Source organism: Amia ocellicauda, chromosome 11 (assembly GCF_036373705.1).
Source record: "Amia ocellicauda isolate fAmiCal2 chromosome 11, fAmiCal2.hap1, whole genome shotgun sequence".
NCBI lineage: Eukaryota > Metazoa > Chordata > Actinopteri > Amiiformes > Amiidae > Amia > Amia ocellicauda.
In genome coordinates, this window is record NC_089860.1 from 13,829,472 (window position 1) to 13,845,492 (window position 16,021).

Consider the following 16,021-nt stretch of genomic DNA (forward strand, 5'->3'; position numbering starts at 1 on the left):
TTAATGAGATCCATGTATTTTTGTCACAGGAGAACTGTTCACACTGGAAATCTTGGACCGTGAACAGGAAATGGAGCATCATTTGGTTGTTAAAGCAACTGACGGGGGTGGGCGGTCTTGTCAGGCGGACATTATGCTGATGATCCAAGACATGAATGACAATGCCCCTAAATTCTCCAGCAATCACTATGCAGTAACTGTGTTTGATAACACAACTGTGAAAACCCCCATTGCTGTTGTCTATGCTAAAGACCCTGACACAGGTGAGTCTTTTTGTATTATTTCGTGTTGAAGTTGACTTGAATTATGGTCGGCATAAAATAAGTATAAAATAAGTATTCCACTGAAAAAAAAAAAAAAAGAAATAAGCTCTTCATGATAAATCATAAATATTATATAAATAAGTAATACATCATGACAGAATTACAAATTAATTCCAATCATTGGAGGAAGCAAAGTCTGGGAAACGTTTTCCATCTGGAAACCATGTGTCAAAAATGTACTAAACTATACAAAAATGGGGACTGTTTAATTTGTTTAATTTAACTGGTCCTTATGGAAATATGGTTATCTGTAGTACCAATGATCTGGCCCAGACTACCTTCTGTACCTGTGAAGCTTTATACTGGTGTTAAAAGTCCTGGGAATACTTATGCATGTCTTTTTGTGGGCCTCTGCCTTTGGTCGAGTTTTAGTTGCTCTGTATTCTGCTTTGATATAGTTTAAACAGAAATACGCAGTTCTCAATCCAAAACCTTAAATTCAATACAATCTTGTCATACACACGCATGGAAAGTGAATATTTTCTAGTATCATTACAGCTGAGCTAAAGTTCACCAGCTGGGAAGGTCTAGTGACAGACTGACATTGTTTTCAATCTGAGAATTTTCAGTTTTCTGAAACTGGTCAATATTTTTGCTGCTGTTTCATGGTTCATGCGTAGGCGTCATGTGTTAAATCATCAAAGCACAAGAGCTGCTTTTTTTTTTTTAAGTTATTAAGGAGGAGTACAGCTGCACCCACAAATGTGCTACAACATGTTGCATTTCACTATTGCACCTCAGTGTGGTTGACATTCTGTAGTTTCCTTTCACATTGTAACTTTTAACATGTAAGGCCTTAGTTATTTTCACACAGTTACATTTCTTTATTTTATTGCTCTTGGCAATGCTTTTGGCAGTGTTGAGAATTACGTGTTCAAAGCACGTTAAATAGCAAACCTTTAATATACACAATTGAATAAAAAAAGTTTTTTTTATACATATTGTAGACTGATATCCTATGTAGAGAACTTTCTTTGGGTTAAAAATTGCCACGAAAAGGTTAAACAACTTAAACAAATTATTTTCAGTCCACCGTTCAACTGAAAATATTATCTATTAAGTACTAAATTCACCACTTTCTTCTTCTTTTGGAAGGAGAAAAGAGTAGTAATTTGTAAGACCATGCAGATAACAGAATATGACATATTCATAAAAAATGTATTGCTTGTGCTTTAATTGGAGGGGCAGTGGTTTTGCACAAGTAATCATTAAACTGAATGATCCTAAGCTGTCATACATTAGATAATGTAGTAATTTAGTCGTTAGATAATACTGCAAAAATGTTACAAATGTTCTTTAATCATGCTTCCTAATTGTTACAACTATATACATTATGCATGAAGCAAATTGTTTGTGGATCCTTTTTGACAACTCAAAACTTGTTGTCATTTTGTTAGACAGATTACAGGTTGTAATTAGTTCTAGTGATAACCACATTGTACTCCTTTCTGCCAGCTGTGGTGAAGGGGTGGTGTGGCACCTGATGTCTCATCTTTAAAGTATCAGTACATGGAATTAATCTGATGTGTTTCCAAGATATACATTTAGGCTTGCCCTCTATCACACTCGATTAAGCAGCAATGGCATAAAGATGCGTGAACTGAACATCCTGAGAGGTTGCATTCCTCTTATGTAAAGAGATTATGAATTAAATTGAACACTATATTTTACAACATCATACATACTGCCAACCTAACTCTTTAATCACAGCATGAAATTAAATCTCCCCAGGACCTGTTGTGAATTGGAAATGCTTGCTTCAGCTTGTTGTGATGGTATTACTTATTTATCATTGGATGAGTTCACAAACATCTCTGTAACTGGATTTTAATTGACCTTTTATTGTAAAAATATTAGTTCTCATCTATCTTTTTTTGGCTTTCTTGCTTGCCTTTTATCTCCCAGGTATTAATTCGGAAGTGGTATACTCTTTGCTGGGCGCTGACAGCCATTACTTCTCAATGGATGAATTTTCTGGGATCCTTCGTCTTGAGAAGTCCCTGACTGATGAACCATCTGTCAGAACCAAGTCTGTGTTTAACCTAAATGTCCAAGCCTCGGACCGGGGACTGCCTCACCACCTGTTTTCCATCGCCTCGGTCACTGTCAATGTGGTGGACCTCAGCGATTATGTGCCAGTCTTCCTGAGCAGCGAGTATGCTGCAGCAATCCCAGAATCCACTGCTCTTGGTTCGGAAGTTCTCAGTGTCTCAGCCATGACCAAAGATGGGTCTCAGACCGTGGAGATTATTTATAGCATCATTTCAGGGAATGAGCACAACAAATTCTCTATTGATTCCAAAACAGGTAAGATGCATATCAGCAAATTCACTTTTATGAATTGTATGTATTTATTTAAGACACTTGATCTTGCCTGTCTAGTTTTATTAAGATAATATTAAAATATGTCCATTGCTGAAAATATTTTATATATTAAACTTCTCTGAGAAATTGTTCATGGTAGTATTTTGACCCTATCATATGGCAAGAGTCAGACACAAACATATTTACTAAAGCTATCATTGATTTTAACTATACAACTAAACTTACTTGAAACTGTGGTGGTATTTGTTGTATATTTTGCTGAACATCGTTTGATAATTTCATGATTTACACTTTGTTGCAAATGAACCGGGTATTAGGCAGTAATCTCATGCCACCTGCTATGTTTGTCTCTGTGTGCCAAGAAAGCAAATATTATATCCGGTAGCTGGTTTTTATTTTGAATACAGGCTCTTCCCTCTAACAATACCTTCTCTATTTTGTGAGGGGCTGCATTGTAGTATGTATTAGTGCAGGCTTTAGCTAGGATTGTGTGAAATAATCAAGGCACTGTTAGACTCTCCATTATGTAAACATTTCAAAATCACTGAAAACATGTAGGGGCATTAATTTGAAAGTATTATTAGAATAAATGAACAAATGTATTCATTGTTATCATAGCCGCCACCTCTGTGCATTTTTTATTGTTACTTTCTGTGAGACTAGTCATTTTGGAGTTTATACTATGCAGCACGTACCAAAAACACATTTGTCTTCTTTAGGAGACGGGGAAAATGTCCCTTTTCAGGAAGGTTGAGCTAATAACATAGCAACAATGTCTCTATTATGCATTTTAAAATTAATAAAATATTATTATATTATATTTATTTATTTATTTATTAGCAGATGCCCTTACTGCTGTTTTGATCTTTCATTTGGTTTTTATTTGTACTAATTCCAGCTTTGAGATGCAGAATTCTGCAGTCATTAAAGAGCTGATGAATAATATCATATACATAATATCAGCATGTTAACGGTTGAATATTGCACAATATTTTTGTTTTGATTCGCAGTAGCAAGCATAATACTGGTAATAGGTGTCAAATTGCAGATATAAGCAAGATAAAAAATAAATGTAAGACAGAAAAGGGAAAGAAAAATAAAATAGATTAAGACCTTTGTGAAAGGTTTTAGGTTATTTTAGACCTAATTTAACTATTTCTGCTTCTTCCAGTAGGTGTCACACTTTAACATGTTATCAGTTCAAGCCTTACCTGTATTGCTTTGACTATGTAAACTTCTGAATTTTATGTATCCAAAGGTAGCACCTGATATTAAATACATACTTTGAGGTAGAGATCGTACAGAGTATAACTTGCTTATATGGCATTTGATCCTGACCATTTTGGTTGATTTCAAACTGTTTTCATGGGCAATTGTTTTTCATGGGTATTCAATCAATACTGAGAGTCCTTTGCTTTGATCTGCAATCATTCTGTAGGTCAGTAGTTCCCAACCCTGGGTCATGGGGTCACAGCATAAAGAAATGGGGTCACAAAGTCAGGATGATTTTTGTTTTAATGTTTCACCCCCCCTGTTTGTTTTGTAAATATAAAATGTAAAATTATAGTTGTATATTTAAACATTTTAAATATAAAGTATAAACCACATTAAAGTGCATAGTAATGCAGTATTTATGTTAAAAAGACATTCAGAAGCATTATTGGTGTCAGAGACAAATTTGACAATGTTTAAATTGGGCCTCACCGAGTATAAAGTTGGGATATCCTGCTCTGGGTACCAAACAATAAAATGTTGGGCTCTAGATTGTTAATCTTTAGATTACATAATAACAACTTAATTTGGGCTTTATCGAGGATAAACCATTCAGAAGCTTTGAAAATACTTAATTACGACCATTCGAAGCATGATCAGTCAAATGAGGTTATTTTCATGAGGAGTTATAGGACTGTAACAAGTATAAGCCTCCAGTCTAGATTTCCTGATATATGGATGTTAATTACTGGATTAAAGTAAGTCGCTGCCAGAGTCATTTGGTCAAGTGGGTGAGTTGTTTGGTGTAAGATGAGATCAACCCAGGAAAAACAAATCCATTTAGCACCTGGAGATGGGACAATTTTAAGTTCTTTCTAGTGCACCCTTCTTTATTAAAAGGCAACGACTGCGTATTATATGTCAGGCAGATTTGATGAGAGAGTAAAAAGTTTTGGCTTATTGAAGACAATGGCAAAGGAAAAGACTAATGTTAAAAAGGAAAATTGTATTTACTGGCAGTAAAAAACACAAACATGAACCTGTTATTTTTGCATCCTCTCCTTTACTTGTACTTTGTACCCATTATAGCCTAGAGTGTTGTATAGGAATGCAGTAGGTTATGTTTATTACGCATTACCTTGTTTGATTTTAATGAAGTGAACACAGGAGACTGGCTGCTGGCCCAGAAAGTTGCTCAAAACTCTTGTACACAGGGTTTTCAGCAGCAGAGGAAAGCACCTACTGAAAATGGCAAACAATACCTACATGCTACACACCTACATTTTCACGATGTTGGTTTTCAGACAGATTGTGTGTCAGTGCTGGCATGAAACTCTGTTTTGCAGAAATACCGCTAACTAAAATACTATACAACTTAACATGATAAGCTGCACCTCTATGAGAGAGTGCACCCTGTTTGTGATGTGGGCTTTCATACATGTGATGTGCATATTACCATTTTGAGTATGTGTTCTGCAGTTATTCATGTTTCAGATATTAATATTTGAGACTTTGGGATATACAGATTTGAGAATGTAATTTCAGCATCATTCAAGCTATAGGAAAATAGACAAGTTGTACATTGAGCATGTATGATGTAAGAATACATCTACAACAATTCTACTATTGTTTGCATTATTTACATAATTTAATCTCTCTATCCTGGCACTAAATAATATGCTGCATTTGTTAAACACAGTTCGTTTGTATAAACAAGTGATGAGTGTTTTGGCACATCCTAGCTATGGATGTCATTCATCCTTGTATCTTAAACTAACTTTGTAAGGACTCGGAATATCCCTAACCCTATAAGTACCCGAGGCAGGAGATCATTGCCAGTGCAGTGGATTGACTAGCTTTGCAATCCAAGATAAGAACAATGTTAAAGGGGCAACTTCACAGACATGCCAAGGTTCAAGGAGAAATGGATAAATATTGATAAGATCTGCAAGCAAAAGAGGATTTTAGTTGTTGTTGAATTATAGACTAACATGAGAATTCCCACTTCTGTTTCTGAAAACAAAAACTTTAAAATATATATAAATAAAGTTTTGGAAAAATGTGTATACATTTCTACAGTTTGTACATCGACCCGTTTTTGCAGTGCGATTGTGAGTGAGAGTAATGTACTTTTTCTTGTCTTTCATGAATGCAGGTGTTCTATATGTGAATGGCTCCTTGGATTTTGAACAGTGTCACGAGTATTACCTCTCAGTTGAAGGTGTGAGAGGAAAGTCTTCCTCTCTAAATGATATCACCATGGCAATAATTAATATCACTGATATCAATGACAACCCACCAGTCTTCAGCCACGGAGACTACAGCGTTGAGGTTCCTGAAGACACTGCGGTTGGAGAGGCCATCATGGAGGTGAGATTGTGGAAGTAATCGGAGTTTCTCAGATGAATCTGCTGCAATTCTACAGATGGAATCCGATCTAATCTGCACACAAATGATAAAACAAACAAACAAACAAAAATAAATAAATGAATAACTAGAAAAGCATGTAAGATTGTCATTATTACCAAGGATAGTGGTTTAGAAACATTAGCTATAGAAGTGCACTAATAGCTCATACTAGGTTATATGTATCCCTTGATTCGTAATCTTACATTTGTTTTGAGTAAAACATCCCTGTGTAGCTAAAAAATATATAGGATAGGCTGTTTTCAAGTTTTATTGAGGTACAGAAAGACTGATTTTGACATTTTAGTTATTAAGAGGAGCCAGTCTTCTAGGGAATTCAACAACTTTAATGTACTTGCTCATCTATCAGTTATGTGCTATTCTTCAAGGTTTCAGCTGTCGACCTTGATGGACCACTGAACAACCAAATCCACTATTCCATCGTGAGCGGCGATCCGCGTCAGCAGTTCGAGATTGATCGGGCCAGCGGGGAAATTCGGGTCAGGCAGCGCTTAGATCGGGAGGAGGTGAGGTTAAAAACAACGGTGCATTGGGGACAAGGAAAATCACATTTAAAAAAAAATGAGGCCTTGAAAATATCTGCTTTCAGGCTATAACTTTTAAATCTGTTAAAATCAAACCAGTAAAAGTGCAGGATCCATGTTCCCTTGTGAAGCATGATAAAGCGTTTTTGGACCTTATGTACATTTTCTGTGCATGACAAGATTTTTCTTCCCCCCTCCCCCACAGATCACCCACTACTCATTGACAGTCCAGGCTGCCGATAGTGGGGACCCCCCTTTGTCTAGTGCTGTCCAAGTGACAGTTAAAGTTTCTGATGTCAACGACAACCCGCCTGTGTTCTCCCAACTCAATCAGAGCCTTGTTGTTCAGGTATGGAAGCATTTTCTCCAGATCTAATGAATGAGGGTTTATGCCTCATTTACAAATGTCATGCACATATCTACCTCAGTGGCAAACTGCTGCTGCACTCTACCATTCAAATATTGTGCTCACAAAATCACAAAAAAATAGTTATCCTGCTTGCAGTCTGAGACGGACTTCTTTAACCCCAGATCTCAAAATACAGATAGAAGAAAGGATTGGACACCTGTTTTCTCTGGATGTTAAGGTTTTGCTTGGCATTTAGCCTCCGAGCTCAGCAGTGTTACCTTTTTGCTGTCTGGGGAATACATTGCTTACTGGGAAGGCTTTCTGAATCATTCATACCAGAGACCTCGGCGAGCTTGGATGTAGAAAGACATTTTAACAAGATGGTGGTTGTTCGTTACAATCAGCCTTATCTGTCCAGACAAATGCCCCACTTGAATTAGTCTCCAACCTCCTATTCCACTTTTCTCAGTCCAGATGGTGAACTAAATAATTACCTAAAGTAATGACATAAAACTGATTAAATATTTGGAGAGAGCAGCTTCAATCATACAAGGATGTATCAGCTTCTTATTAACATAACGGTATGTATATATCAGGGATGCATAAAAAGTTCAATAGTTCAGGTCTTCTTCGACTGAAGGGTCGTATTGTTCTGGTTTAATAATTTTGTCCATCTTCTTGTGATGAATCTGTTCTTCAGGTTAATTGGCTTCAGGTTTAGAAGAGTTCATAAATAGTTAATGAAATACTGCTGCTAAGAAAAATCTGTTTGATTTCTTAATGGATAGCATGCTAATGCTCTGAATGTGTATTCACTGCTTTCAGAGAAACCAGATTTAAATACACATGCACATACACACACACAATCAATCTTATTCACATGCAGTTCATGAAACTACTCAGGCCACTCTCATTATGGGAGAATGATCGCAGGCATTATCAGACATACATCTCTTTCCCTAACAATAAGAGAGATCATTTGGCTTGCACTGAGGCCTCAATATTGTTTTCTTCTGAAATAAACTGTTGGCAAATAGCTGAAAATCAGATAGAGTGGACTGAGGATAAGGCTTTCTGTTTGTTTCAGACAAAGTAGTTTATATGTAGCTCAGGTTTTGACTTAATTTTGATGTATGTTTTCTGCAATATACAGTAGAAAGGGTGTGGTGATATTCACAGGTGAATAGTATTATCCTGACTCACTTGGTTTGCAGGCAGAAACCTCAAAATGTCAATCAAGCCACTACACTGAACTGGTAAAACATTAGTAATAAGTAAGTAAGTAATAAGCTAGATGTAAATAACAAAATGCTACCTAATAATGAAAGACGGCCATTCTGCAACATATGCATGCAAAGATAAAGGTTAACTACAAAAATAGCAATTATTTGCAAAAGTCTATCAGTTAGGGGAGTGAGCCATTCATGTTTTATCTTCTTAACTGTTCCCTGACAGGAAGGTGATCCTGTTGGCAGCAGCATTATACAGCTAGTGGTGACTGACAGAGACACACCTCAAAATGGACCTCCGTTCTCCTTCCACATTGTATCTGGGAATGAGGGCAAGCATTTTCAGATTGACCAAGGAGGACTGGTCTCGAATGCACTTGTGTTGAGGAAGATATTGGGGAAGCAGTATCTCCTGCAAGTTCAAGTAAGAATCTGCAGAAATTAAAACATGCTTTTTTGTACTGCCAGACTGGTAATACACCTATTAAAGTGTAGAGAATGTATGCCCCAGTCTATATCATGTGAATCATGTGATTGATTTCTGCCATATAATTTGCTTTCCTGATAGTTATAAAAAGCATAATATGGGTATAATTGTACTTTTGGGATTTTCCCTAAATCACTAGGGTCCAACTGAAATTTCCCTTAAAATTATAATTGCATAATAGTCTACCTTTTAACTCTGTATTCCTGTAATTGGTTAATTAAATGCTATCTCTCACTTTGCAATGCCTTTAGCATATTTTAGCATGTTGTAAATAAAAAATAATCTATAATTCCCATTTAACCACTGGAAGTAGTATGAATTATTAATTGCACAATTCAAAATAAGAATTAATCTAGCTTTAAGAATTTACATTTTCAGCCAGAACATGACATTTCCCCATGAAATCCAAGTAAACCAATGCAACACGTCAAACTATTATTTTGCTACTTTCTCTTATACTTTTCCTACATTATGTTGCAGTGCTGGAGAAGAGAGAAGCAATGAATAAATAAGCAGATTGTTTAGAAATAGAAATTAGAATAGAAAATTGCTTTAAAATGTTGCATAGAAATAAAGCAAATCTGCAGTTTTCAATTTCATCTGAGATGTGTGTTTCCCAAGAGCAATCCTTATCAGTAATAACAAAAATACATTTTAATTGACAAGAAACATAACACTGTTCTAAACTGGCATGTCTTTCAATATTGTATTGCCCACTACAGTTACTACTTTACACTGAAATGTTTTCTGCTCACTGTGAATTTCATCTTTTGTTTTTTGCAGAGTAAAGTAAATATTAATTTAAATTGTGACACCCTAATGTGGTGTTAGAACTCATAATTGGCACTATTATTTCAAATTTTAGCACCCTGCTTTTTATTTAAACAAAACAATCGCCTTCTATCAAATTATTTCTGTCATAATTTCCATCTCGGACAGAATTGTTTTTACAAATCGAGACTGCAATTTGAGAGTAATGCCACTTAATACATTTAGCTGGCAGTGGGGGTAGATAAAATAACATGGCCTTAAAATGCGTCTATTTTTTCCTCCCAAGGTAAAAGACAGTGGGTACCCTTCACTTTCCTCCATGTGCTTCATAAAAATTGTAGTCACGGAAAAGAGCAAGTACCCTCCCGCTGTTGTACCCCTGGAGATCTTCATAACCACCACAGACAAGGTGTTCTCAGGCAGCATTATTGGGAAAATCCACGCAATAGATCAAGACCTTCACGACGTTCTGTCCTACAAGCTGGTGTCGGAACACGCAGTGAGTTCTCGTTTCTCCGTCGACAGCGCGGATGGGAAGGTCGTGGCCACCGACGTCCTGGAACCTGGACAGTACCTGTTGAATGTCACCATATCTGATGGAACGTTCACGACCCCGACCGCCATTCAAGTTCACGTCTGGGGGGCAACGCAGCAGGTCCTCGATCAGGGGATCACACTCAGGCTCTTGGGGGCCACGCCAGAGGACTTTCTCCAGGATCACTGGCGCAACCTGCAGCACTTCCTTGGAAACATGCTCGGCATCCCAAAGCAGGGCATCCACATCGCCAGTCTGCAGCAGGATCGCACGTCTCACACGCTGGAGGTGCTGCTGGTTTCAAACAAGCACAGCGGCTTGTCCCCCTTGTCCAGCAGAAGGATCTCGACCATGCTCTCGGATATCGAGGACTCGGTGGGCATCAATATCGTGCAGGTCCACCGAAGCTCTTGCATGGGAGCTGGATGCCCACTGCGAGGCTGTAAATCCACTGTTCGTATGGCTGGGGAGAGCAGCTCCATCTACACAACGGCAAGAACGAGCTTCGTAACCCCTCAGCACACGTGGGAGATGGTGTGTTTCTGTAATGGTACGGGAAAATCTCTATTTATGTTATACGTTTTTGTGCCACTAGAGTGCTACCAGAAATGAAAGAGAAAAGACAGAGGTGAACAGGATATATGCAATTGTATATAGATTTTACATGCATTATTCTCTAAGACTATGAATGTCATGTTTAAGTCATATTTTCAAAGTGTTCAGTGTTAACAAAGATCCACCAACAACAATTGCATACTAATAATAATTTAATCATGTACAGAAATGTTTATTTATAATTAGATTTATTTATTCATAGGTACATTCACACTTCTAATGAGCGTTAAAACCATTGCCATGTCTCATGTTTCAGAATCAGCGATTCGATTCAATGAGAACAGCTACCTCAAGTACCACTACCAGCAGGCCTCGGGCACTGGCAGCCTGAAGCTGGCTCTTCGCTTTAAAACCTACCAGAAGCAGGGCCTGGTGATGACTGCCAATGGGTCGGACTCGGGAGCTCTGGAGGTAAGCACCTTTCGTGATCATTGAAATATTTTTACTGAATGAAAGCATGAGGGATTTTCTATTTTATTTCTGAGGTTTTCAGAAATTTCTTAAACTTGTATTCTTCCCTTGAAACTTTATGCTCTTCTTGCTGTTTTCATTTTTTAATATTGATATGAATATACTGCTATGCCTAAATAACAGAATTGCCTGGCTTCCCAGTGGAGCCTGTTTCATCAGTGCCGTTGTTTATCACTGGGCTTTTTCTTGACTTTCAACATTTTGAATTTCATTCCTCTGGTCGGTGATTTTTTTATATATTTTTTATATCTTGTCATTTCAGACAAACTACAAAATGACAGCTCATTTTTGCTTTCTCCCTTTCCTTTTGCTCCGTGAACAATCTAATACTTTCTCTATATATACCGGTATACATTTGTGTATCAGCATTTCATTCAAAGGAAATTTAAAAAAGGAAATTATGAATGTCTTAACGTGAAGAGCCCAGAGACATTCTGGAGCCTAGACACTTCGCTGCATGTGTCATTAATTTGCAAATGTGTGCCACCCCCTCTAATATTTCTTGTTTCCCACCTAAACGATTTTGGCAGCTTGAACGCTTACCTGAATCAACTTGTTCAAGTCTGATACTTTCTCTGCAAAAAGCCCTTATTATTCTGCATAGCTCCTTGAGACCCAGTGTTATCTTTGCATCAGTGCTAATGCCTAGAAATATTGTGTGAGGGTGCCCCATAAAGCCACTATCTGCTAAGAACTTAGCTTATCTTATCAAATTGTTCACTACAGTAACGTATTTCCACCACTGCCAGCATCACTTTAGGTAGAAGGACGTGCTTTCAACTTGCAAAACCTGATTTAAAAAAAAAAAAAAAAACTCTTATTAAATATATTTTTATATAAGTCATGAGTTACAATTCAGGACATAGATTTCTAACAACACAGTGCACTGAATTGTATTAATTTGATATTTGTATAAATATATATATTTATTATCCCAATGTGTATGATCTATTCATACAAATTGTCGTTTTCTAGGCAACTGCATATAAACCTATGCAATTGGTTGTAATGTTACCAACAGCTACATTTCACAGTATTGTTTTTTATGGATTTGGAAAAGTACAGCTTTTATCATAGATTTGACTTATATAGTTTTCATTCAGTAGACTAAATTGAGTCTTGGTGATTGCTTTATGTTGTACATTGTTCACTTTTGAACACCTCTTCTGTAATCTTTGATTGTTATGTTATAACACACACTCTTCTGTTACTTATCACCAAAAGCCCCTGCAATTTAAGCAAGATCCAATAATAAAAGATATATATCTTTAAACATGGAATTGATATCCCAACATATAGCATTAACATAATAGTTTAGCTGCTGTGTGAAAGCAAGCAAATATATATAATTGCTTTGAAAATCCATTATAATTTATTCTGGGACTTATCTACAGTTGTTTATATCTGACTTTAAATCTATGCCATCTTGAAAGAGGTTAAATATATCTGTGGTACAGCCAATACTCTTGAATCATAACTGGCACAAGGAGATGTTAATGGCTTTGCAGAATTGTCAACTAAGAACGCAGGGGCCTTCAAGGTTTTTGTAAACTTGAAAACCATTTACTGCATAGGTACATCATTTAAATGTATGGTTGGATATCAGAGTTGTGATTATATCAGAATATATATATATATATTTGTTTCTGTCTTCAGATTGAACTATATGCATTCAGAAACCACTTTTCATTAATCCTGGATTGAAATGTAAAGAAATTAATGAAATAAAGATTCAGAAGAAGACGCATCAAAAAGTGTAGATGGGATTGAAACCTTTTAATTGAGGAATTGCTTACATATTTGTCATATCTTACATATCAGATGGAGATTCATGCAACCTTAAAATCAGACCTATCTCAACAAAGTACTTGATACAGGTGACTGCTCCCAGTCACGATCTAAAAGAATGCTGCTTTAAGGATATCTGCATCCAAAACAAGTTACAACATTGCATTGTCTATAACTGTTGGGCATATCCATTTAGCTTGGCTTATCTATAGACGTATATTCTCTTCTTATATACTTTAATATATATCTAATACATGTATTTAATATTCTCTACACATTGTATTACTGCACTTTTGTAATGCTTTAGGGGTGTCTACTGATAAATACAAATAAATACATAAATTAATAATACATTACCAAATTGTAAGGCAGACATTCATCTTAATCTGTGCTATCACCTTCCTGTACAACTTGAAAAATTGATTCAAAGCCCATTCAAACTAAGAATTAAAGCAGTAAAAACAGACAAACAAAAATAACACTTCAGTACATCTTGTAGCTGTATTTTCAGTTTATCTGATTTAAAAGGTCTCCAAAGGCTTTCAAATGGGTTCCTTCCCAGAGATTGTTGTAATTAGAGGTGAGGATATATATTCATAACCTTGAGCTTCCTGAATTATATTTTGTATTAATCTGTCTGTCAGACTTTTTCTTGACATGATCAGTTTTGTGTTTTGATGCCTGAGACTCCTTGGCCCTCATTTTTTTTTCATCAATGTTAGAATACCAACAAATTATTGTCGCAGTTTTCCGAACCTCCTAGGTTGTAATTAAATGTATTCAGATCCAGGGATTCTGACACCTGCACTAATGATATACCTGATCCATCCGATTGATTTATTTTCCAATTTTGTATAGTTTTTGTAACAAATATTGTATAAAAGACACCCATAGTTAATTAATTACTAACACTGTGGCACTTTGGTTTAAATAATTTTGCAGCAAGTATATGACAGAATTACAGTTAAAACAACAATAATGGTAAGGTAATATTATAACTAAATCTGCATCACACAGCCAAAATGACTAATAAATAAAGCAAGCAAAAACTGAAAAATCCAGTAAATTACAAACTTCTGTAAAGAAGTTTTCAAATTTTAATGAAATTTTGTTTTAATTGAAGTTGATTTGAAGGCAACACATGCCTCTGGGCTGAATATATTGTCAGTGTTGAATTTTAATAGAAGATTACGTGTCTGTGTTTGTATATAAATCTTAAAAGAAAAGGGAGTCGTGTCAAAGGAAGAAGAATATTAACCCTGACATACTTTTAAAAATGTAATCATTTTAAATGATTCAGTTCACATGCCAGTCGTGTAGTGAAAAGTAGCAAACTATTTAATAAAGCAGACCCCACAAAACCATTGAATCAATATTTACACGTATCGATTTTTAAGCCCTTGTCTTCGTTTGCACTAGTTTCTTTTTGTCTTCCTTCACATCAAAACAAACTAAAACCTTAAATTATTGAAACTGTATCATAACTGCCATTGTTAACAAATCATTATATGGAGTTTAAAACTAAAGTTTGGGAGGAAGACAACCCTCAATCACATGTCACTCTGCGCCAAGCACAACCAATGAGATACACCCTCACATGCACACACTATCATAAAAACCATGTGACAAGTTCCTTTCCCCTGTGTCAGTTGCTTGCTTCCATAGTGCCGCAACTACGCTACCGTTTGCGCAAACTCAAGAACAGCATCCCCTTGCCTCCCCAGTCTCCACCTTTTGCAGCAGATCTTTTTTGCTCCATCCACCATGTTGGGGGGTTCAGAGGGCCTCATCTTCCTGGCCAGGCTATAATTCCCTCAGCCCAGTTAAGGCCAAAATCACTCAATTACTTCAGTTGCTACTTCTACAGAGGATTGTCTGAAATACTGAATACTGTATGAATCTGTGACCAGGAAAGAACCTATTAGGTTATAACATAATATTTTCAACAAGCAGTGAGCTAAATATAACAACAAATTTAAACCTTTATTTTTGATCTGGTCTGTTACAGATTGTCAATGATAAACTGAAGTTTAAGTACAGCTGTGGGAATGGGCTGCCTGGGATCCTGGCCGTGAGGAATGAGTCTGTTTCAGATGGCCAGTGGCATCACATCGTGCTGGAGGTGAACGGCACCATGCTGCGGCTCACTCTCGACAAGTTGCACTCGGCCGCGATCACCCTCGCCGAGCCCTGCCGCTTGCTGCAATCTCGGGGCACTCTGCTCTTTGGAGGCCTGGTGCAAACAGTCCCAGAGGACGTATTCCAGCCCGGGTTCAAGGGCTGTCTTGACTCCCTAGAATTCAACGGAGAAGCTATAAGGACCACGAGGACCGGAGACGTACAGGGACCTGGGGAAAGACAGGTCTTCGGTGTATACCAGTGCTGCTCCCAGCCGGAAAGCTGCTCCACCAAACCATGTCAGAACGGAGGGACCTGTGAGGAGAATTCCAGAGGAGGTCAGTCACCCTCTCTATGAACTTTTATTATACGATTGGTCAGACAGCATGACTCTTACTTATGTTCTGCTAGTTAATATTCATGATAGATGTTTTTTTGCCTGTTTTTGCTCTTGGATAAGGCCAAAACAAGGACGGGTGAGTAAAATAAATAAATGTAGTTTTAAAACAGTAAGTTCAATATAGTAATTTTCTGTTAGCAAGAGGCTTATTTATACCTAGTAGACATCCACAAAAACATCTGAGTTGAAGATTCAAGTTAATCCAGGGCTAGCTGTTTTAAATGGGATATTTCACTGAAGTATGTGAACTGTTTTGTTCCGTCAGCATCTGTTCTGTCAATTGAAGAAATATCTGTTCAGTATATGTTCATAAACACAAATGGTTTATTCTTCTAGTTCTCTGTTGCCTCAGCAAGTTATGCAGTTAAGTGCTCTAACATATAATTTGTTTCTTGTTAAATAAAAATTGCTGTTCACCAGTAGCAAATTAATTTTCACTGCACGCTG

The 16,021-nt window shown here is 36.8% G+C and overlaps 1 protein-coding gene across 1 annotated transcript in view; it reads left to right on the forward strand.

Moving 5' to 3' along the window:
• fat2 (FAT atypical cadherin 2) overlaps positions 1-16,021 on the forward strand; it is a 47,735-nt gene that overhangs the window by 26,306 nt on the left and 5,408 nt on the right. Inside the window, exons 13-21 of the mRNA XM_066716620.1 lie at positions 30-263; positions 2,229-2,630; positions 6,016-6,230; positions 6,656-6,793; positions 7,017-7,160; positions 8,616-8,813; positions 9,934-10,732; positions 11,054-11,208; positions 15,065-15,512. Coding sequence (XP_066572717.1) covers positions 30-263; positions 2,229-2,630; positions 6,016-6,230; positions 6,656-6,793; positions 7,017-7,160; positions 8,616-8,813; positions 9,934-10,732; positions 11,054-11,208; positions 15,065-15,512 — 2,733 coding nt within the window. The remainder of the gene's footprint in view (positions 1-29; positions 264-2,228; positions 2,631-6,015; positions 6,231-6,655; positions 6,794-7,016; positions 7,161-8,615; positions 8,814-9,933; positions 10,733-11,053; positions 11,209-15,064; positions 15,513-16,021) is intronic.